Genomic DNA, 23889 nt, shown 5'->3' with positions numbered 1-23889 from the left:
AGACTTATTTTTGCAACTACACCAAGTTGAGCTGGGCTTTTAGTATCAACTTGGTCCCAAGGATCAGGGTAGCAAAATATAACACAGTCCCATTTGAAAAAAATAGTTTAAGCCAAGGACATAGCATCAAAGATTACTAATCATTTAGCTCCAAATGCCTACATCCACATTCCTGTGACTTTAACTGCAACTCCTGGGGGAAACTAGAATGGAGAATAGGTCCTGCCATAATAATAATGATGGTGTTTGTTAAGCACTTATTATGTGCCAAGCACTGTTCTAAGCACTGGGGTAGACACCAGGTAATCAGGTTGTCCCACGTGGGGTTCACAGTCTTAATCCCCACTTTACAGATGAGGTAACTGAGGCACAGAGAAGTTGAGTGACTTGCCCAAGGTCACACAGCTGACAAGTGGCGGAGTTGGGATTAGAACCCACGACCTCTGAATCTCAAGCCCTTGCTCTTTCCACTAAGCCATGCTGCTTCTCATGCAGATGGGAGGCACCTAAGAAAGCGCTTAGTACAGTGCTCTGTGCACTGTAAGGGCTCAGTGAATAAGATTGAAGTCACTGGAATGAAAACAAGATTATTCTATTTATTTTATTAATGATGTGTCCATATCTATAATTCTATTTATCTATCTTGATGCTATTGATGCCTGTCTACTTGTTTTCTTTTGTTATCTGTCTCCCCGCTTCTAGACCGTGAGCCTATCGTGGCTCAGTGGAAAGAACCCGGGCTTGGGAGTCAGAGGTCATGGGTTCGAATCCCCGTTCCGCCACTTGTCAGCTCTGTGACAGTGGGCAAGTCACTTAACTTCTCTGTGCCTCAGTTATCTCATCTGTAAAATGGGGAGGAAGACCGTGAGCCTCACGTGGGACAACCTGATTACCCCGTATCTCCCCCAGCGCTTGGAATGGTGGTCTGCACATAGTAAGGGCTTAACAAATACCAACATTGTTATTATTGTGGGATAGGGATGGTCTCTGCTGCCTAATCGTACTCAGTACAGCGCTCTGCACCCAGTAAGCGCTCAGTAAATGCGACCGAATGAATAAATGGATGAAAGGGGGACTTGAGGAGAGAGGGGGGACCTGCAGTAAATGTGGAGCCAGAAGGATGATTGGGAAAGGAGGGAGGTGACCACGTGGACCTGAATTAGCATCCTCCAGTCTTGGCTCCTCGGGGACACTTTTGGCAGTCATCGACGCTTCCCCAACGGGAGCGCACAGCGTCTCTCTGTAGCATCGCCCTTTTAAGACTCGCCCTCTTCTTCTGCCTGCCCACCCACCCACCCACCCTGGAGGGGGGCGGGTCTCCCACCGCCCCCCCCCCCCCCCCCGGCCCAGCCCCAAGCAGCTGCTATTTGGCCTCCGTGGGCGAGGAGAGCCGGGCCCCCGAGGTGGCCGAGTCCTCGGAGGGGGCATGGTCCGGCCACTGGACCTGTGAGGCCGGGGGGGCCGGGGGAGGGGGCTTCGGGCCCCTCTGCAAGCCAGGAGAATGGGATGCTGTACTGGGCGCTGCACGCTCATCTTCCTCTGCACTTTACAGCTCGTAAGTAGCCTCGCCTCTCCATCCTCTCCCTTGACGCGAGCCCGGCCGGTCCTGCCCCTCTAGTCCCTCCCCAAACCCTGGCCCCAACTTTCCCCCCATCCCTGCTCCCGACTCCGGGGAGGGGGCTCCCCACGAGGTCCCGGGAAGGAGGGAAAGGCGAGGTGTCCCGAAAGGCTGGAAGAGGGAGAGGGAAGGTGGAGCGGTGGGGGCTGGAAAGGAGAAGAAGAATGATCATTAACGATTATGATGATGATGGTATTTGTTAAGCGCTTACTATGTGCTGAGCACTGTTCTAAGCGCGGGGGTAGATCCAGGGTGATCAGATCGTCCCACGTGGGGTTCACATTTAGGGAGAAAGTCAGGCCGGGAAGCCCAGCTCCCGAACAAAGGTTTCCCACCTCCCAGCGGAATAACGGGGGGACCCTCCTGCTGGAGAGGAGAACCACGGCCGCACCCTCCCCATTCAGGAATTGGGAGCTTTCCTGGGGACAGAAGGGGTCTCCCCCGCTCCTTCTCAGTGTTTTGGGGAGGGTGCGTGGTGTGTCTTATTCACCTGGATTCGACGCCTGGTAACTTTCAGGCTTTGACTGCATCCAAGAAAAGTCCGAAAATAACTCCACAAGTCTCGAGGCTCTGTCCTTTTAGCTGAGGGTTAATAGGCAGTTCCGTGCTTTTGGCTTTTTTTAAAAAAATTCTCCCTACACACTCTCCGACAAGAAGCGGTTTAAAGAACAGTCGGCGGCTGCGGCACCGTCCTGACCCTTTTAACAGGATAATCTTTGTATGGGGAACCATGATACCACGATCAACCCCAAAGCTGAAAATCGGGAACTGATCCTCGTTCAAACTTCCCTGTCCCCCAGTAAGGCTGACAACCGATGCGGACTGGGTTACCTGTTCTTGTCTATTTAAAGTATCAGAGATTTCGGGCCGTACCAAGACTTAGCCGGATTTTCTTTCTCTCTGCTAGATGGCATTGTGTGTGGCTTCATTACCATGCTTCATGAGGTTCTTTTGTGCAGCACAACAGACTAGTCTTTCTGTGTGTTCCTCAAAACACCCCCCCGGATAAATTGCCCTTTCAGAGCAACCAGGAGTTCCTTCTTTCACTTGGTGATACTGTTTTCCTAAGTTCGACGGGCAGTGTCTTGTCCGTATATCCCTAGAGAAGAGGGATAAACAAAGGTCTGGCTGTTTTATCATTACCCCAACGAGTTTGTATCTGGTGGTTCCCCTGCTTATCAATTGCTAATAGGCTCCGGGGTTTCTCTGCTCTTAAAAAGGAAATGCCCGTCCTCTATTTCCTTTAAATCTGAATTTTTTGGAGAGGTTTTGAGCTGCTGCTGTTGTTTAACTAGAGCTCTATTGCTAGGGGGAGAGAGAGGGACAACATTTGAAGTTTCGAAGTGAAGTCTTACTACGAACGATCGTACGTACAGTTGTTGTCCAGGCTGCCCTGAAGTTTATAGTTAGGAAGAAGCCAGCATTTGGAAGAAGCAGCGGATAGAGCAAAAACGGGGAGAGAAAAATCTGATCTCAGAAAACTGAAGACTATAAGCAGCTCTTTCCAAAATGTCCTGTTTAAATATAGTCGCTGCTGATTTTGGAAGGCTCAGGCCACTGGACCGTGAATGAGACAATACAAAGTTATCAAATGTTCAAAGAGGGAATAAATACTCATTCAAGTGAGTGGTGAGATGTTGTTGCCTTGCTTTTACTTGCTCCTTCTGCATTGCCTTTTCATCATCTCTGGGATGGTCTTGGTGATGTTGGGTTGCTTTTAGCCCTTGTTTCTTGCCATGCTTACTGAAGACTGAAATGTAGCAGCACGGCCTTTGAATGGGTTATTGTTCTAGTAGATAATTGCTGTATGTCAGTTAAATTCCCCAGTTCATCATCCTGCCTTCGGTTGAAGCTAGGGTTCTGAACACTAACAACTGTATGGGGAGCACTGGGGTTTTCTTTTCTTTCTTTCTTTTTCTTTTTTTTTTCAGCAGACAAGCGTGAGAGTTTTCTGGTTACCAAGCTACAGGACAAAGAGCTTAAAGCATTTCTTCTTTAGGACCCTCCTCCTCAAAGAATAGAGCAAGATTTGCCTATTCTAAAGCCAGCCTGGATGCCAATGACCATGGAGATTTCCCAGGCTGCTTGCCTCATTAAATTGGAGAGATGAGAAAATGAGAGGGACAGGGAAGAAAATTCTAAGAGTGGGTCAAAATCTTTTAGACCCAAAGGGTAACATTCAGTTAAAAGTGTATCATCTTTCATAATCAACTTTCAGTGCTTTTCTTATTATGAGACCTATAAAGTCTGAAAGTAAGCAACCAGCATTACTGGGTACTGATCTATTCTAGGTAATGACATTAAAACCCTCCCGCCAAAACCCACAACCTCACAACCACAAGACTTGCTGGCAGTACCAGTACTGAATTATTTGAATCTCCCTTCTAGCTTTCAGTTTTACTGGGAGACACTCTGAGGTTTCTTAGTGGGAACCTAGGTACATAATGCTCTTATACAAATTATCCCCCCAGGTCAAGCCAGGACTGAGAGCCCAGAGCTTTAGTGAAAGAAAGGCATGGGGATGTAAGAATTGTAATAAAAAATTCTAATGATTTTTCAAGCTACTGATGATCTCTGTCCTCATACGTCCCATTCCTATCCATCCAATCTCTCATCAAATTTAGATAGATACAAACAAATAAGGTTGGACACAGTCCATGTCCTACATGGGGCTCACAGTCTCTATCCCCCTTTTACAGATGAGGTAACTGAGGCATAGAAAAGCTAAATGATTTGCCCAAGATCAGGCAGCAGACAAGTGGTGGAGTTGGGATTAGGACCCAGGTTCTTCTGACTCCCAGGCCCGTGCTCTATCCTCTAGGCCATGCTGCTTCTCTCAAGTGGAATATCATGCCTGAAGTCTTCCATCCCAGACACTTTCAGGAGACAGCATCCTGAAAATATGTCTTGCCCTATGGGAAGGAAAAAAGGGAGTCGCAGCACAGCCTAGGGAATAGAGCATGGGCCTGGGAGCCAGAAGGATCTGGATGACTTTGGGCAAATCACTTCAATTCTCTGTGCTTCAGATACTATGTCTGCAAAATGGGGATTTATACTGTGAGTCCCTTGTGAGGCATGGACTGTGTCCAACCTGATCAGCTTGCATCTACCCCAGCATTTAGTACGGTTCCTGAAATGCAGTACATGCTTAACGAATGCTATTTAAAAAAAAGAAAAAGCAGCCTCCAGTGTTGTGCCTTTTATTGCCCCTCTGCCTGAAAACTAAGACTTCAAAAAAGTCCACTAGACAACTTTTAGGTGGCAGGACAGGACTCCAAATTTTTTGCTCATCCCAACTGGGGTGCACATGCATGCACACACACCAGACCCACCAGCTTGAACAGATTTGAGTGTCAGAGAGCAGGATATAGGGCTGAGGATAGGCGGAAAGCTGGGGCAACACTGGGTCTCTTTCCCTCAAAACTACGACTGGACACCATTTTGGAATCACAAAATTATGAAGCTGTATTTTGAGGCCTTGTCTTCCCTCATTTCTCAGTGCCATGTACTTAGACCAGCAGTGTCTTGGATTGGAATCTTGTACCAGAACCCCTTCCTTTCACTATTCTAAGTGGAAACAGTGTTGTTTTAGTCATTTGCAGCTCCATCCTTCATTTTCTAATCAGCTGTGGATCTCTCAAACCTTCCAAAATCTCCGATCTTGGACTAGACTAGAAGCTTTCTCCCAATTCCCACATATCAGAGTTTTCTTCTGGTGTGGCCTTCTGTGGCCGATGTCTTCTATCAGTATGCTGCTGTACCACAGTGTATGAGGCTATGCTTCACCATGTCTTTAGAATGTGTGTTCTCTCTTCCTTACTTGCCTGTGCCTTTTTTTGTTCAGTTCACCACACTGCAACTGTTAGGGATCATGCCACCATCCATTCTTCTCATTTGTCCTGCAGGGTCAAGCCAAGTGGAGGTGTGGCCATCCCTTCTCTGTTGGTCAATTGCCGGTATTCAAGAACCTCACAGGTGGTCCTGTTTTGCCATTTAAGTATGGTGTGCAGATATTGTACTCTCCCAAGTGCTTAGTATAGTGCTCTGCACTCTGTAAGCCCTCAATAAATAAGATTGATTGAATGAATGAATAAGGAATGAAACTGCTTTAGAAATTAGATTCATTTCTCTCATATGGAACCATAGAAGCCAGTACAACTTTGTAGGCATTAAATAGAAGTTTAGGGACGAGATCATTCAATTTGTTTTCTCAAACAGGGCTGAGAGAGGTGGGTCCCTGCTTTGGGTGCTGCATCACTAACGGCCTCATTAGCTGGCTTGAGTCAAGAAAATATTTGGAAGTAGACAGGAAGCACTGTGGTGGAAGTAAGGGAACATCCACTCCTCAAATATCCCTGCCCCGATTCTGCTCCCAAATCCTTTAGTGGTACTTTACAGGCCAGCCTCAATCCAGCCCCTGCTCTTGGCACTCAACACACTTTTTTTCTCTAACTGGTATTTGGTCAGTGTTTACTGTGTCTTAGGGACTGTACTGAGTACTGGGCTAGAACAAGGTAATCAGATTGGACATGTCCTACATGGGACTCAGAGTTTTAATCATTTTACAGATGAGATAAACTGAGACACAGAGAAGTTAAGTGACTTGCCCAAGTTTATATAGTAAACAAGTGGGAGAGCTGGGATTAGAATTCAGGTCCTCTGACTCCCAGGCCTGTACTCTTCTACCAGGCCATACTACTACTCAATAATAACATAACCTTGACAATAATAATACTTATTAAGCACTTTCTATGTGCCAAACACTATGCGAAATGCTAGGGTAGATGCAATACAGCCACATCAAACACAGTCTTGGTCCCACAGTATAAGGTGAAAAGAGAACAGATATTTAATTGCCATTTTACAGATGAAGAAACTGAAGAACATAGCAGGAAAGAGGTTGACAAAGTACAAGGTTCTAATCCATATACTCTTTCCGCTAGGCCCCACTGCTTTTCATCTATTGCGTAGCCCTGATCTTGACCTGCTATGTACTCTGTTCCCCAGGTCCTTATTCAGGTACAGATTAGTGTTTATAACTGTACTTACATTTTGCCTGCAACATGAAGTGGAGAACCAAGCAATTTTCCAGATAATTCAATCAATGTAGAGCATCAACCTGGATAATTCAAGGTCAATAATTCCCTAACCCCCACCAATATCAGGTTTCTTCAACTGAATTCTCAACTCTCCATTTCACTGGGATAATCACAGCCAAATTGTGCCAAGAGTTTGTGGGAGGGTGAAGGGAGTTTCGTAAGTTTCTATAGGGTTTTACCAATTTTTAGTCAAGCGGTTGAACACTGGGTTGAATATTTTCTATTCTTACTATCATTAAGTGTTTACTGAGTGCCTCCTGTAGGCACCGTAAATACGCAATCCATCAGTGGTATTTATTGAACATTTACTGTATACAGAGCACTGTACTAATCACCTGGGAGAGTACAATACAGCAGAGTTGGTACACATGTTGCCTGCCCATAAGGAGGTTATAGTCTGGAGGGACAACAAATATTTCTAAGATTAAAAATTGTTTGCCAGTGGGATGATGTCTCTAATGGTTTCAATCCCCTTTCATTCTTTAGCATTAATAAACTCAGGTCCCATCTTCTTTCATAAGACCCACCCCCCCATTCCTGCACCCCCATAATTGGGAGCTCTATTTCCAAATAATGTGGCTAGGAAATGTATTTGCTACCCACAGGTGATAGAACCTAATAGTTATGGGGATCAATTACCAGTGATTAAAATTCGCAACAGACAGGAACACTTATAAGATGTCACTTCTAAAATGCAATTCAATACTACATATTCAGCAAAATGTATGGCAGGAAGATCTCAATGCTAGCCGTCAGAAGCGAAAGAAATGGGATTATTCCAGTGGGTTTCTCATTTTTGTTCATTTCCCTCCAGAACTGGAAGCAACTGGCTGTCAGGATCTCAGTTTTCCATTATTATTAACACTAAAGCTTTATGACTACTGTAACAGAACGTTTTTGCTCCTTGCAAATAATGGTTTTGCTAATGGAGGGGAAAGGGGAATAGGGGCACTTAGAAAAGGCTTTCAGAGGCTCCTCCTCTTCTCAATCGATGGAAACTTGGTCAAATGTGGTTTGGAGAAAGGCTCTGAGAACATATCCCCTGACGAAACACATGGGCATCTTGGGAGATGTGGGATACAGTGAAACTCGAGTCTTTCATTATGGATGGAAGGGCCCAGTGCTATAGAACTTTTTCTTGGACTGGGGCATTCTTTCTTGTCTTGTCTTATGCCATCGAGTCGTTTCCGACCCATAACGATACCACGGACACATCTCTCCCAGAATGCCCCGCTCTCCATCCGCAATCGTTCTGGTGGTGTATCCAGAGAGTTTTTTTGGTAAAAATACGGAAGTAGTTTACCACTGCCACCTTCCGTGCAGTAAAACTCGAGCCTCCACCCTCGAATCTTTCCCATACCACTGCTGCCCAGCATGGGTGACTTTTGACTTGTAGCAGTCTATTCACTAGCCACTGCCCAAGCTAGGAATGGAATGGGTACGCTTCTGCTTGACTTTCCCTCCCATAGCCGGGACTGGTAGAGTACTGATGTGGAAATTAGAAATACTAGGGGCATGTATGGGAATACTGTGCTTCAAAATGGGTAGCAGCCACCCCAGAATCCTCTCAAAGTCATTGTGTTTGCTGTTTTAGTTGTACCTCAACAGAGCAGGTGTGCAAAGTCATAGTTAGAGCTGAAGGGGACCATAGGAAGTCATTTGGTCCTGCCCTCTGCCTCTGGGTTTTTGAATACCTAAACTACCCAGGGCATATGGAAATCTATTTTTTCTTTTAAGATCTCTATCAGTGGAAATTGCACAACCTCTCTTGCTAGAGGTATAATAATGTGTCTGTTTACTGCTATCTTGTACGTGCTTAGTACAGAGCTTTGCAAACAAGTGCTCAATAAATATGATTGCATGAATGAATGAATAATCGTAGTAATAATGAGGATATTTCTTAAATCCATATTATATTCCAAGTACGGTGCTACGGGCTTGGATAGATATAATATAATCATCCCATAAACTGTCCCTGTCCCACAGGGGCCTCATAGTCTAAAGGGAAGAGAAATGATGTATTCAATACCCATTTTACAAATGCAGAAATGGAGGCACAGAGAAGTGAAATAACTTGCTCAAGGGCACACAGCAGGCAAGTGACAGAACTCAGTTTAGAAGGCAGGTCACTTGACAGCCAGTACTGTGCTCTTGCCACTAGGCTTCACTGCTTCCCAGGAGAGGGAATATCCACATCTCTGATAAAGTAAAAACCTGTTTTATGAAAATATTACTTTTATTTTCTTTCAGTGATTTTAAAGAACTCAATAATGAAATTAGGAAGAGAATGGGATTTACAGGACTTTATTTCTTCATTGTTTACTGACAATATTCCTATTGATGGAATTAAAAAGTAATCCATAGCCCTTTAAAGATACCATTATCATGCAGACACAGATCGATATCATTTGGAATATCCTTCTACTGGAAATCGTTGTATTTGGATGGAAGATGCTCATTTCTTTTTGAGGGAGTATATTTGCCTCTGTACAGACTGAGAGGCCACTTAGTATAGAACAACGGGCCGGCATTAGACAGTGGAATTTGCCTGGATTAGGAGAAACTACTGCCACTGCATAGGCTGTGTCAACACATAATCTATTTAGGCAAGTGGAAAGATGAATAATTTGTTTGCATTCTTACAACCAAATCTGATAATAATAATCAGAAACAATGCAATCCCCTAATGTATACTCCAAAGTGTGTGTGTGTGTGTGTGTGTGTGTGTGTGTGTGTTTGAGGAAAAACATTTTGACTCTAGAGGCTGTATTTCGTTTGAAACTTAATTTAAACTTTGTGTTGATGAGAGGCACAAATGATGGGAAGGAGTGCAATGTTGCCTGCAATGTTGAAGGGATTTGGCTCTGTCTTGTTGTGAAAACCCAGATGACGCTGATATGAGGGGTGTGGTTTATGTTTTTAAATTACATATATTTAATTTGGGGTTTCTGCAGTATTCTTTAAAATAAAATTTCATCCTAGATAACCCAATCAATAGAGACTGTCATTTTTATGAGATTACTAACTAAATTGGGGACTTCATTCGGGGGTATACCATATTCTGAAATTAAATCTTGTGGTTGATATATTGTTCAGAACTTGCAACAGTGGGAGAAAAGTCAGAAAAAGGCATAGTGGGAAAACAAGGCCTAAATTAATTCTTCAGCTATCTTAGACTTTTCTGCAACACTCATCCTTGGTCAGGAGTATAGTGTCTAGTTTACATCATACACATCTCCCTCTTCCAGCTTATCCCTGAATCTTTATCTGCAACCCTAAACTTACTTTTTTTCATCTGCAAGTAACTCAGGAAAAAAACAACAAATTGTATTTTGCATCTGCGGTGAAAAAGGCTACAGAAGACTGCAAGGGATAAGAAGTTGGAGAGAGAAAGTATCAGGGACAAGTGGAAGAAGAGCTAAAAATGGGGAGGGTATGAAAGAGAAGAAAATACTGCAAATCTGCTATTTAATTTTGATGTGGTGGATAAGACCATTTTAAAACTCCAGTGGCTTGGTTTCCTGAAAATATGCTTGGCCTATCTCAAGTTAGTGGCTGGCACTTAGAAGGAAGAAGTCCTATGGCATTTATGCCTTATTTCCTGGCATTTTCCAATCCTGCTGTGATTAATTGCAATCAGAGTAGTCAGGGGGTCTCTTCATTAACATGAAACTAGGGCTGCGGATGCTATTTGCCCTAGGAAAAAACAGGTTCCAGTTCCTTTATTATTATTATTATTATATTATATTATAATAATAATAATATTTTTTTAATGTGGTACGTGTTAGTTGTTTACTGTATGCCAAGCACAATCCTAAATCCTAAGGTTGATATCATGCAATCAGATCAAACATAGTCTCTGTTCCACAGTCAAAGTGGGAAAGAGAACAGGTCTTTAACTCCCATTTTACATATGAGGGAACTGAGGCATGGAGAAATTAAGTGACTTGCCCGAGTCACATAGGAGGCAATTGGAGGAACTACATTTAGAACCCAAGTCTCCTGACACTCAGTCCTGTGCTCTTTCCATTAGGCCATACTGCTTCGGTTCCTTTCAGCCTGCTGTTAGGTTTCCTTGGTGCCGGCAACTGGAAACAATGTTGATGTTGACGTTTGTTCCAAAATGCAAATGTCAGTTTTAAGCAGGTTTATCTTCATAAGGATGGACAGAAGGATGACATTCTTTCTCCTTTAAGCGCCCCTCTCTGTCATCTCAGTCTTTCCTATGATTCATTTACACCAGCATCCCTCTCTTCTGGGACTACTTGCAGACTTTAGGATTCATAAATCTATTTCCATATTATGAACTCTGAGCCCTGGGTAAGAGATGCTTTACTATCAGAATCTGAGCTTTTAACTCCAGGAAAAGCACTGCCCCTCTTTCTTCCCCCCCCCCCCACCCAGTCCTTCCACCCACACTTAAGAGGAATTCTTTATCTCCTGTGGGGGAGTACCTAATGAAGTAAGCTTTCACCTTGCAGGGATCATAATCCCCTGCAACTGTGGATAAGGGTGGTATCTGGAGACATTTTGCAAAAGCAGTCCTGATGGGTGGGTGGCAGCATATGAAGGACAATCTTGATGAAAAGTTGTGACATTCACCTTCCACACTCAAAATGAAACTAGGTAATGATTCCTGGGAATAATAACTCTGAAAAATGTGTGGAAAGTAAAAAGCCTTAGTAATTATAACAATAATAATAATGATAATTTTGGTATTTGTTAAGCACTTACTATGTGCCAAACACTCTTCAAAGCTCTGGGGTAGATAAAAGGTAATCAAGTTGGACACAGCCCTTGTCCCTCATGGAGCTCACAACCTTGATCCCCATTTTACAGATGAGGTAACTGAGGCACAGAGAAGTCAAATGACTTGCCTAAGGTCACACAGGAGACATGTGGCAGAGCTGGTAGTAGAACTCATGACCTCTGACTCCCAGGCCCATGCTCCTCCCACTAGGCCATGGTTGGTGTCTGAGGAATGTGGTTGGCCTGATACAAGGGTATATACTCATCATTTCCCAGCTTGGCTGCTGGACCTCAGGACAGCTAGTTTGGAGAGAGGATATTAGACTCAAGCCAGGGTGCCAAGCAGAGAAACTAACAGATTGGAATCCTAGAGGGAAGAGAAGGAAAGAGGAAGGAGAAGAAGGAAGGGAAAAGAGAGAAAGAATGTAACCACCTTCTTCTCCTCCAGTAACATGGGTATCACTCTCCACCCCACCCTACTTAATCCAACCTTCTCGTTGTCTGAACCAAGTGTAGATTTTCAAACATTTGTGTCAGCCTCTCTGCTTTCTTTCTGGTAAAAATGATGACGTGAGAGCTGCGGTTCCAAGTGCCATCTGCCAACCCGTAATGAAAATATAACGGAGAATCAAGACACCAGCTTGCTTCTGTCATTTGCTTCTAGAAGCCAGACATGAGGGGCTGTATGATGCCAGCTTCCTCCGCCACCTTCCCCTGATGGACTAAGCCAGCAACTAAGCGCACCAGCTGCTCTCCCACTCCTGCAAGTGGAGGTTGATGGATAAATAAGAACTTCCTACTTTACTCTGCCCCTCCCGCTTTTTTTTTTGTGGGTGGTAAGTGTTTTCCACTCCAAACCCGTTGCTTGGTTTGAAGTGTTGTTCTATGTGGCAGGAATGTATCTTCTGGCCCCCTTCCAACTTGAGAAAATGGCTTGGCCTGTGGTTTGAAACCAGGCACATTTTAAAAAATACAAACCTAGGGCAAGAGGAAGGGATCCTGGTAGTGAGAAGAGCAGTGTTGCTGTCAAATAGGATCTGCATGCATTGGTTAAATAAATGCAGTCTCTGCTGCCCCCAACCATGGATAGCCACACTTAGGAATCTCTTCTGACCTAGTGTAACTGACCATAACATGCTACTTAGCTAGGGACTAGAATTATTTCTTCTTGGGGGAGGGCAGAGGAAGGAGGCATAAAAGTGTCCAGTTCTGATCAAACTTGTTGGATTCAGATCTGGCTTGGGGCTTCCATTGAGGATCCAGACAGGTCTAGGTCACCGTCAAATTTGAATACCCAGGGAGGAATTCACAACAGGATCATGGGTGGGGTGATTCTGAATAATAATTGTTGTATGTGTTAAGCGCTTACTATGTGCCAAGCACTGTTCTAATCGCCGGGGTAGATACAAGGCAATCAGGTTGTCCCACGTGGGGCTCACAGTCTTAATCCCCATTTTATAGATAAGGTAACTGAGGCATAGAGAAGTTACCTGGCTTGCCCAAGGTCACAGAGCAGACAACTGGTGGAGCCGGGATTAGAACCCACATCCTCTGATTCCTAAACCCGTGCTCTTTCCACTAATCCATGCTTCTGAACAAGCCAATCTCCCTAGGTATTCAATGTGAGGAAGACCCAAGTTTATCCAGGGTGCCACCCCTTCTCCCCGAAACCCCATAGAGGGAAGACACTGCATAATTATTCTTCCAGCATTGGGTTGGAACCTCAGTCTTAGTCTTCTATCACGGCTCACCACCCCAGTGGGAAGGTACAGATCAGACAAGCCACTCCAGGTTCCTCAGGTCTGAGAGCTGGAAAGGCCTTTCATGATTGCCCAGTCAGCTGCCCACAGAAACAGGTCAGTTGGGGGGGATACCTGACACAGATATCCCTATATCCAGGTAGAACCATGCTGGCCTCATAACCACAGAGAGGAGACAGCTAACCCATATTACTGGTTACCATTCCCTATCCTGCAATCAGCAGAACAGAGATTGGGTAATTCAGGGACCAGAAAGTAGGAGAGTAAATAACAATCGTGTATGTTATAGGCAAAGTACTATATGAGAGAGCAGCTAAATTCAGGTAAGTTTTGCACCAAGACAACGGGGATGATGTTTCTGAAGCTAAAAAGATCCTCATTTGCATTTGAGGAGCAAAGCGAGGGTCAGGTGAAGACTGCAGTGGGGGCTACTGGAGCAAGTTGAGGAAGAGTAGGCACGTGGGGAGCCACAGCAGTGGTGAAAGTTCTAATGGACGGGTGGCAGGGAGAGGGTAGCTGTGACAGCAGTGATAGTAATCACAGGGGGACAGAGGTCCTGGGTGGCTGGGTGTTAAGGAAGAACTTTGAATTCAGCAGCTGGAGAGACATGGCCTAGGGTGACTTAGAGAGGAGACAGGAGGGCCAAAAAAAAAACTGGCAATGGGAGTACCTCCTGCTGCTCCTCCTCCTCCCTGAAGCTTCCTGGATAAGGTGATGATCTGACAACTCATAAGAAACACCTGATATTGTGTACACACATATATGCACTCACACACACACACACACACAATTACTACTTCACAACATCGCTAAAATCTGCCCCTTCCTCTCCATCCAAACCTCTACTTACATTAATGCGAGCATTTATCCTATCCCACCTTGATTATTATATTAGCCTCCTTGCTGACCTCCCTGCCTTCTGTCTCTCCCCACTCTAGTCCATACTCCATTCTGCTGCCTGGATCATTTTCCTTCAAAAACATTCAGACCATGTTTCCCCATGCCTCAAGAAACTCCAGTGGTTGCCCATCCACTGCCACATCAAACAAAAACTCCTCATCATTGGCTTTAAAGCATTCCACCACCTTGCCCCCTCCTACCTCACCTCACTACTCTCTTACTGCAAACCAGCCCGCACACTTCATTTTTCTAATACCAACCTTTTCACTGTATCTCGATCTTGTCTATCTCAATGCTGATCTTTCGCCCACATCTTACCTCTGGCCTGGAATTTCCTCCCTCCTCATATCAGACAGTGAATTGCTCTCCATCACTTCAAAGCCTTATTGAAGGCATATCTCCTCCACGAAGTCTTCCCTAAGCCCTCCTCTCCTATTCTCCCACACCCTTCTGCATCACCCTGACTTACTCCCTTCACTCATCCTCCCTCCCATCACCACAGCCCATATGTATTTATCTGTAATTTATTTATTTAAGTATATTAATGTCTGTCTCCCCTGCTATACTGTGAGCTCACTGTGGGCAGAGAATGTGTCTGTTGTTCTCTTGTACTGTCCCAAGCACTTAGTACAGTGCTTTGCACAAAGTAAGCGCTCAATAAATATGATTGAATGAACGAATACTACTGTTAATACAGTCTAGAGACCCCCGTGGCTAAGAGGTAGGCTGGCTGGTGAAAGACCCAGCTGTGAGAAGCCCGCCTGTGCCAGCTTCTCCCCAACCCCTCACTGAGCCAAAGACAGAATAGGCCCATCTGTCACTCCTGCTTAAAATGTTCAGGAGCCAGCTCTGTGCCTGTCTTTCTGCTGCTCCACAGGGGAGGTAGCAGGGTGGAGGTTGATTGGCCAGAAATTGCTAATGCGTGCATAACAATTTCTAATAACCAATCCAGCTCATTGCTCATTAATATAGTAGATTGTTGTCTGGGGCCTATCCTGCCCCCAGTTCCTTTGTTGAAATTGGAGACAAGAGTTCAATTAGTGCCCATAGTGCTAAGGTCTTTAGGACAGCTGTCCATTAAATCCCATGCTGAGATCACAATTCTATTTTAGCCTAGGGCTATTCAGTGAGACTTGCAATCCCTTCTGACCAATACTGACCTGGACCTTGGAACCCAGAAATGAAAGGACGTGTATCCATTACCAGTTTCATCCTTGTTCAACCTCTAGTCAGATAATTAGAGGTAGATTACAATAATAGTAATCATCATCATTGTGGTATTTAAGTGCTTATTATGTGCCAAACACTGTACTAAGCACTGGGTTGGCTACAAGAAAATTGGGTCATATACAGTATCTGCCCCACGTGGAGGTCACAGTCTAAGTAGGAGAGAGAACTTGTATTGAATCCCCATTTTACAGATGTGGAAACTGTGGCACCAAGAAGTTGAATGACCTGCCCAAGATCACACAGTGGGAAAGTGGCAGAACTAGGATTAGAATCCAGGTTCTCTGATTCCCAGGCCCGTGCTCTTTCCATTTCATCATGCTAAAATGTTGTGGATAAAAAGCTCATTAATTAAAGGAAGAATAGATCCTGTTTGCTCACTAACCTAGTGAAAGTCTGTAGTTACTGTAGAAGTCAATTTCTGCAAGATAGCTTAATTTCTTTGCCTGCATCTTTCACTGGAAATAAATCAGTGTGTCCCACTCAGGAAAAAAATCACTCTTTATCCCTGGGACCTAGCATATAGGGCACACTGGATACTTCTTCAGCTTCTTCGTGGCTTTCTTAGAGTCCTTCCTTAAAGGGAATTTACTTTCTATTTTAATTAGCTTTCATTAAGGATGGTCATCAATCATCATCATCATCATCAATGGTATTTATAGTATGCTGAGCACTATATTAAGCACTTGGGAGAGTACAATCCAGCAGAGTTGGTAGATACGTTTCCTGCCCACAAGGAGCTCACAGTCTAGAGGATAATGCTACTCTTGCCTTCGCTCTCTCTTATTCCATTTTTACTGGGATTCTGCTTTGATGCTTTCTCCAGTGAAGAGAGAACCTTAAAATAGGCTGGCTCCACTGAAACGTTCTTGCTTCCATCAAAACAAGAGTCGGGCAAACCCATGGCCCAATCAAGGATATGTGGGTGTATGTTCTGGGTGTCATTTTTGCAGGTTTCAGCATTGGTGACATTTCCAAGGGAGAGGAACAACACAAAATACGGATTTTGATAAGTGGGGAGAAGGGCAGGAGTTGTGTAAGGGGTGAGAAGGACAGTTTCCACCATTAAAAGAAATGAGCAAGTTGGAAATTTTGAGGGCAATGGCACATCACTAAGTCCTCCTTGGAGGTTGGTACTGCATCTTCTTCCATCTTGGGGATGCACTACTTTCAGGAATGCAGATAGGCAGGACCTAGACCATCTTCCTCAGACACCAAATATCCCTTTGGGATGGCTGGAAATAAGTTCATTTTCCCTGAATAGAAAGCAAGTGGGGAGACCTAGTAAGAGAAGAGGCAGGTTATTTAATCCCCAGATCATTTTTACAATATTGACTCTAATCTTCTGGGGAGAGCAGCCCCTGGTATTTGCTTCCTTGGGGTACAAACAGCCTCCTGTCAATTAGCAGTTTGTCACTGTCACTTTGAAGAGCAACCTAGCAATTATCTATTGTGCAATTCCAAGATCTCAGGCCTTATCAACAAGGGCTGGATCAGGCTGGAGCCCAGCAGGTAATAAAATAAACATCTGCCTGTCTTGCTGAGACACATTTTCCATACTGCCTTACTCTCAAGGATCAGGGAGGCAGATTTCAGATATGGAGATGACACAAGGAGGCAGGACACCAGGCATTTTGTTGGAGAATTCCGCATTCTTCTGCCAGGGAAGACCCAGGGAGCAGCTGCCCAGGACTAATTCATAGAAGACTGGATTTGGATGGGGTCTTGAGGGGTCATCTAGTTAAAGCCATGAAAATAAGCCCTGTATCCTGGAGGAGGCAACTTTGTTGAAGAAGTTAAAGGAGTTGAAGGGGCATGGTGAGGGCCAACTTGATGGGGGAGGTGGAAAGCAATCCAGGCAGGGAGGAAGAGGTATAAGCAATGGATTGGAGGTGGGAAAGTCGAGAATGAAGGAGAGTTAGGAAGGCAGTAAACTCAAACTCAGTTATTTTGTTTCTTTTAGCAGCTTTTGGAAGAATTTACTAGAGGAAGAAATCAACATATTTGCTAAAATAAGGTTTCTAAATTATCCGTGAGTTTCATTAACTATACTTTCTCTTTTCATGATTGGAGTGGATAATCAAAAGTTGGCTGTTCATATTAATTGATGGAGCAGCTAGATTTTTAAAAGGAAAAAAAATAAGACAAATTCCCTAACTTGCTCTCCAATAAACAATAAACCAACTGAAGCCAAACTCCTGTCACACCCTCATCTGCCATCCTGTCTAAACTTATTAAGCTGACACTTGGACAAATGATGTAATTTGCTTAATTGGAATGACCTTTCCTGCTCTATGACTGATTATATTACTCTTTTTCTGCCCCTTAAGAATCAGTAGGAATAGTACAATATCCCAGTTAAAATGTAGACCCTTGGAACCAGTCTCCCTTTTCCTAGCCATGGCCAAACCCTTTCTATTCCTACATTCGCCTTGGTGTTCTTAGACATGAAAAGTCAACATGCCATCTGACGATGATTGTATTTATTAAGGGCTTACTATGTGCCGAGCATAGTGCTCAAAACTGGGATAGATACTTGATATAATCAGATTGGACAAAACCTTTTTTTAATGGTATTTGTCAAGCGCTTATTATGTTCCAGGCACTGTATTAAGCACTGGAACAGATACAAGCTAATCAGGTTAGACACAAGCTCCTGCCCCACAAGGGACTCACAGTCTTAATCCCCATTTTACAGATGAGGTAACAGTCACAGAGAAATGAACTGAGTGGCCCAAGATCACACAGCAGACAAGTGGCAGAGGCTCTTTTTCCCAAGGGGCTCAGAATCCAAGGAGAGGGAGCCCAGGGATTGTATCCATTTTTAAAGACTAGGAATCTGAAGCACAAGAGAGGTTAGGTGACTAGCCCTAGGAAACACAAGAGAGAAATGGCAGAGCTTGGCCAAGAACATTAGTCTCCTGACTCTGTCTCCAGATCCTTCCCCTAGGATGCCTCTCTGTCATCTCAAACAACCTAATTCAGGACTCTTATTTTTCCAGAAGAGCAAAGTCCATCTCTATCTCAAAATGGTTGAATAATGTGAATAAAGTCAAAGGGACTCATCTCCCAATATTTAGGAGGTTTGACGCTGTTTAGTGCCATTGTTCTTGTCTGTCCGTCTCCCCCAATTAGACTGTAAGCCCGTCAAACGGCAGGGACTGTCTCTATCTGTTGCCGACTTGTTCATCCCAAGCGCTTAGTACAGTGCTCTGCACATAGTAAGCGCTCAATAAATACTATTGAATGAATAAAGCTTTTTAACCTAGTCAACTAAGAGAAGAAACCCTGAACAGTTTAACACCAGCTACTTTGTTTCTGTCCCCTGGAGATTTTCTGGCAGTTGATTGCTGTTCTTTTCTGAGCCACTAAGGACATACTGAAGATCTTTCTGTTAGCAAATTGCTTTCCTTTGTTTTCCAGCCCTCTCACTTTTGCATTTTATTAGTTTCTGCCTAGCTGCACTCCCCACACACATGGGCTCCTCGCAGAGGGAGACCCCTATTATTATGTTTATCCCACGGACCTATGCTGATTTTGGTTGGAAAGCTAAAAGGAATTTTTACGGGAAAATTGCTTTTGACAACAGTGCCTACCACATGCAATCATGGCCAGTGATTAAAATTCTCATGGTTCTGCCCCGAATTGTGATTTTCTCTCACATTCTTGAATGTGTGACAACAGTCATGGGCCAGAATAGCTGGCTTTGGCACCCACAAGAACAAGGTAGCATTTATCATGATTTATTCCCACTCAAGGGCCTTTTCATAGCTTCCATTTGCCAGTGTCCAGGGTTTGTGTTCAGCATGCTGACCCTGAGCACTGGTGGTAAATCTTCCTAGCTGGCTTTTCATAGTCAACAAATTGATGAATCATTACCTGATGACTGGGGCGATGGCTTTACAGCTAGTAAAATGTATGGCAAAACCCCCTGAAAAAGCAGAAATGCTGGAAATCTTGTTCTGACCAACCCTCTAACTGCTAGTGAGTAGGAGCCGCAAGTAGCAAGTGTCCTAAGTAGCTAATTTACAGTTGGGCCATCTCTAAGTAGAGCCACCAACTGAGTCTAGCAATGAAGCTGGAAATATCCTCTCATGCCCCTCACAGGCTTGTAAATTAATCCTTGAATTGCTCAGCATCTCTCATCATCCTCCTCATCCTCTGACCTAGAGGAGAGATAAGAAGTTGGGGTTGCACAGAGATAAGTGAAATAGCCACAGGGTAAAATGCTATATGCAAAGCAAGACTCCCACCATAGATGAGAAACACCAAGATATGAACTATTGACCCTGATCTGCCACTTTTTTTAATGGTATTTGTTGAGCGCTTACTATGTGCCCTGCACTGTACTAAGCACTGGGGTAAATACAAGTGAATCAATTGGACACAGTCTCTGTCCCCCTTGCGGCTCACAGTCTTAATCACCATTTTACAGATGAAGCAACTGAGGCACAGAGAAGTGAAGTAATACCCAACATCACACAAAGGACAAATGACGGAAGCGGGATTAAAACCCAAGTCCTTCTGATTCCCAGGGCCTGTGCACTAATCACTAATTGCTAGTACAGTGCTCTGCATATAGTAAACACTCAATAAATATGATTGAATGAACACTGCTTCTCAGCCTGGTGTGCGACCTTGGGCAAATGGGCAAATCACTTAACTTCTCTCAGTTAAGGCACTTAACTTGCCTCAGTTTCCTTATCTGTAAAATGAGGGTTCAATATCTATACTCTCTCCTCCTTAAACTGTGAACCCCATGTGGGGCAGGGATTGGATCTTATCTGATTATCTTGTATCTACCCCAACACTTCACAAACTGCTTGGTGCAAAGAAAACATTTAGCGAATTTCATCACTGTTATTATGACAGATAATGAGTGATCAGATGCACTTGAGGCTGGACGTGCAATAAAATATGATGTCAGGAGCACTATTTTGTGAAAGTCTGCCGTAATGGCAGCATTTCTCACTTGCTCTAGGCTGCAAGCTCCTTGTGGGCTGGGAACATGTCTACCAACTCTATTGCATTGTTCTCTCCCAAGCGCTTAGTACAGTGCTCTGCACACAGTAAGCATTCAATAATTACCATTGGTTGATTGATCTAGAGCCTTTTAATGCCCCCTCCCAGATCCTCATAAATGGTGGTCATTTTTCCAAGATGCAGATGTCAGTGGCAGACAGAGGGGAGGGTGGGCACTTAAAAATACCAGACACAAGGCTCAAGTGCCATGTCCATACAGAAAACCAGACTGTCTAGTGTAAAAGCAGACGAGTGGCCACACTACTGGAAAATTAATTGCTGGTTAGGGGCTAAAATTGTATATAATGGAGCTAAGATGCTTAGAGAAAAGCTATTTTTTTTTTAAGAAAAAGAATGTTGTAGCCAAAAGATGAACTGAACTGGGGAAAGTTTTGTGAAAGGATCAGTTTTATTTTTGCTTGGAGGCTTAACAATGGGCACAAAGGTTTATTGAATTAATTTCATCCCTCAGGAAGTTCAAAAACTAGAAGTGCAGCCCCTAATTTCATGGGATGGCGCAGATGAATTTTCATAGCCAGCTAGCCACTCCCTTTCGGAGCTGTTCCCCGGCACCTTGAACAAAGGATCCTGAACAAAGCCCCAGCATGTGCTGTGACACACATGGAGAGCAAGGTAGAATGAATCTACAAAGCAAAAGTCGAGTTTCCAGACCTAGCCAGCCACCTGTTCAGTAAAGTTTGGGAGTTCAAAATGAATTTCACCAAAAATATCAACCTTAACACAGAAAGAAGTCTAAGCAGGTTGTAAATTGACAAGGAGAAGTGGCAAAGGACAACATTCATTCAGACTGGTTTTCTGAAAAGACTCAGTTGAGTTGCAGTACTGTTTCTATGTCAGTGTAGTTTGAATTGGGAGAGAATATGCTATTTCTTCAGGGTTTAGATCCCAATCTGATCTGAGCTCCTGGCAGGAACCACCCAGATTAGTTTAGTGTCATGTCTGCTCTTTTGACTTTAGCCGACTCTGCACTCACTTTCCTGGCTTTGTCTGGGTAAGGAAGAGGATTTATGGTTCACACGGCTCTTTGCAGGAGAGAAAGTTTAGGCCCACGGAACTCCGAGGGAATCGATTACCTTGCCTGCCACTTAAAAGACAAAGAAACCGATGGTTAGGTGACTTGAAGGTGGTGACAGACTCAGAATTGGAACTGCTTCTGCTCCCTAGTCCTGTTCTCAGATAGCTAAATGAAAGCAAAAAGATTCCATGAAATATATCTCCAATACTTGAATGAGAATGGTTTCAAACTGTGAAAGAAGCCCAGAACCTTTAGTGGAAGCTGAGGATTTATGAGGTCATAATTTAGAATTCAAGTTTACAGCTTTACAAGCCTAGCCCTAACTCTCCAGTTCCTATAACATATAATCTGGCTCAGCTCCCTGAATCAATAACAAACCTAAAAAATCTTGGTTTTATAATGATTGCTTCATAAAATACAAGTCTCAAGGGAAGGAAAGGAAGGTTAGATTTGCTACCTGTAATTACCAAGGTGATTAATCAATTATTCAACTGCCCTCGATTTTCTTCTCTTTCAGCAATCAGAAACTAAAAATCAATTTCAATTGATTAAATCTGTAAGCCTCTGTTTAGAAGGGAAGGCTGTTTTGAGGGGTGTAGGTGAGGTGATATTGGACGATCCTTGGAACATTGAACTCAAACTCCTGAAATTTGTTCCCCTCTCCACCTCCCTATACCCACACACATCACATTCATTCATTCAATAGTTTTTATTGAGCGCTTACTATGTGCAGAGCACTGTACTAAGCGCTTGGGATGAACAAGTCGGCAACAGATAGAGACAGTCCCTGCCGTTTGACGGGCTTACAGTCTAATCGGGGGAGACGGACAGACGAGAACAATGGCAATAAATAGAGTCAAGGGGAAGAACATCTCGTAAAAACAATGGCAACTAAATAGAATCAAGGCGATGTACAATTCATTAACAAAATAAATAGGGTAACGAAAATATATACAGTTGAGCGGACGAGTACAGTGCTCTGGGGATGGGAAGGGAGAGGTGGAGGAGCAGAGGGAAAAGGGGAAAAAGAGGGTTAAGCTGCGGAGAGGTAAAGGGGGAATGGCAGAGGGAGTAGAGGGAGAAGAGGAGCTCAGTCTGGGAACGCCTCTTGGAGGAGGTGAGTTCTCCCTCCCACATGAGACCTGGGTTCTCTTTTTTCCTGTAATAAAGGAATTCCCACTCCTTGAATTATTTCTGATCATGTAGGAGGTGATAAATAGACTGTAAATGGGGTCACTCTAATTGTTGAGCAGAAGAGGTAGTAACTTTCTTGGACTCTCCTCAGGCATGACCCTGTGGATATCAATAAGGACTTACTGTCCTCAGAGGTACTCACAGAAGTTACTTGGATAGCACCTTGCCCTGGCTCTTCCATCCACCAGTATTGCTTAGGGGCTAAAAACAGACCCAGCAGTCTCAGTGAGGAAAAGCATGTGCTGAAAGCAGGGGAGACTAGGGGTCCCTAGCCAGTTTCTTTCGCCCTGGCCCACCAGAACCTTAAAATTGGGGCCAAACTTAAGTGTTCAAATAAAATGAATGGCCACTACAGGAGGGCAAGACCTTAGTCTAGGAAAAATAAATGGAAGGAAGAGTTTGTTTCTATGTTCATTTTTAATAAGCACCGCCATGCCCGGAACACCCCAGGACTGTTCGGCTACCTCCAAGTTCCAGTCCTCAAGAACACATTTTTAAGTAATCTCTTGCCTACTTAAATCCTTCTAACTCCCCCTGCTCCCATCTTCAGATCCCCCCTTACTCCCTCCAGTTCCCCACCTTCCTTCCAAGTTCCCCCTTCTCCATCCACCCCCCCCCTCCCCGCCTCCTGCTCATCCCCTCACAGATTGCCTTGAATCAAGGAGTCAAGTCCACATTGCTATGATTGCAGAAACACTGAAAACAGCCATTGTTTCATTCATAAAGGCTCCCTGCCCTTGAGTAGACTTTAGTAGGATGGTTTAAAGATGTCACAAGATCCAAAGAGGAAACAATATAACTAAAACAAAGCTCCAAACCCTTTTAATACCTTCAGACATATGGAACAAAGTATGGTTGCCCATCTAGTCCAGTGATGACCTTTTTAAAAAAGCTCTAAAGGGTTAAGTAAAGCCTTGTCCATTGATTGTTTATGGCCCAGTGGGGAGGAGACTTTGGAGAGAGCTTTCTGGAAAACTGGGATTCCTGGCTGAAAAGACTCTCTTGCACGGCATCTGACTCATAAGACTGTTGAAGCTTTGAATGTTGTTTTGATTTAAACTGCGCTCTGCAAATCCAATATAGAAGGAGCCTGGTACACTTTTTGGCTTAATCAGCTTTCACCTTGCAGCAGGGAGAGAATGTGATAGAAAAGAACAGCTTTGAAAGACTACTTATTCAGAATGGTGCCTGATGGGAAGGCCCTTTGATCTTGGTGAAGATCAGTACTTGACCCATCCTATGGCAGAGCTGACCCAGGAAATCTGAGCACCCTGTATAACCAAC

The 23889-nt window shown here is 44.1% G+C and overlaps 1 protein-coding gene across 5 annotated transcripts in view; it reads left to right on the top strand.

Annotated features, from left to right (window-relative positions):
- Positions 1-1352: 1352 nt before the first annotated feature.
- NKAIN4 (sodium/potassium transporting ATPase interacting 4) overlaps positions 1353-23889 on the top strand; it is a 91899-nt gene continuing 69362 nt past the window's right edge. For 3 of the 5 annotated variants that reach the window (XR_486207.3, XM_007668736.3, XM_007668734.3), the window contains exon 1: positions 1355-1555. Coding sequence is in view for 4 of the 5 variants with exons in the window: in XM_007668736.3 (XP_007666926.1) it covers positions 1502-1555 (54 nt within the window). In the remaining variant the exon portion in view is untranslated. Of the gene's footprint in view, positions 1556-23889 lie in introns of all 5 variants that reach the window. The other 2 variants (XM_007668737.3, XM_029071016.2) reach the window with 2 other exon arrangements.

The sequence above is a fragment of the Ornithorhynchus anatinus genome, chromosome 8 (assembly GCF_004115215.2).
Source record: "Ornithorhynchus anatinus isolate Pmale09 chromosome 8, mOrnAna1.pri.v4, whole genome shotgun sequence".
In the NCBI taxonomy this organism is placed as follows: Eukaryota; Metazoa; Chordata; class Mammalia; order Monotremata; family Ornithorhynchidae; genus Ornithorhynchus; species Ornithorhynchus anatinus.
The sequence above is the reverse complement of the archived record's forward strand: the minus strand, read 5'-3'. Positions and strand labels throughout refer to the sequence as shown.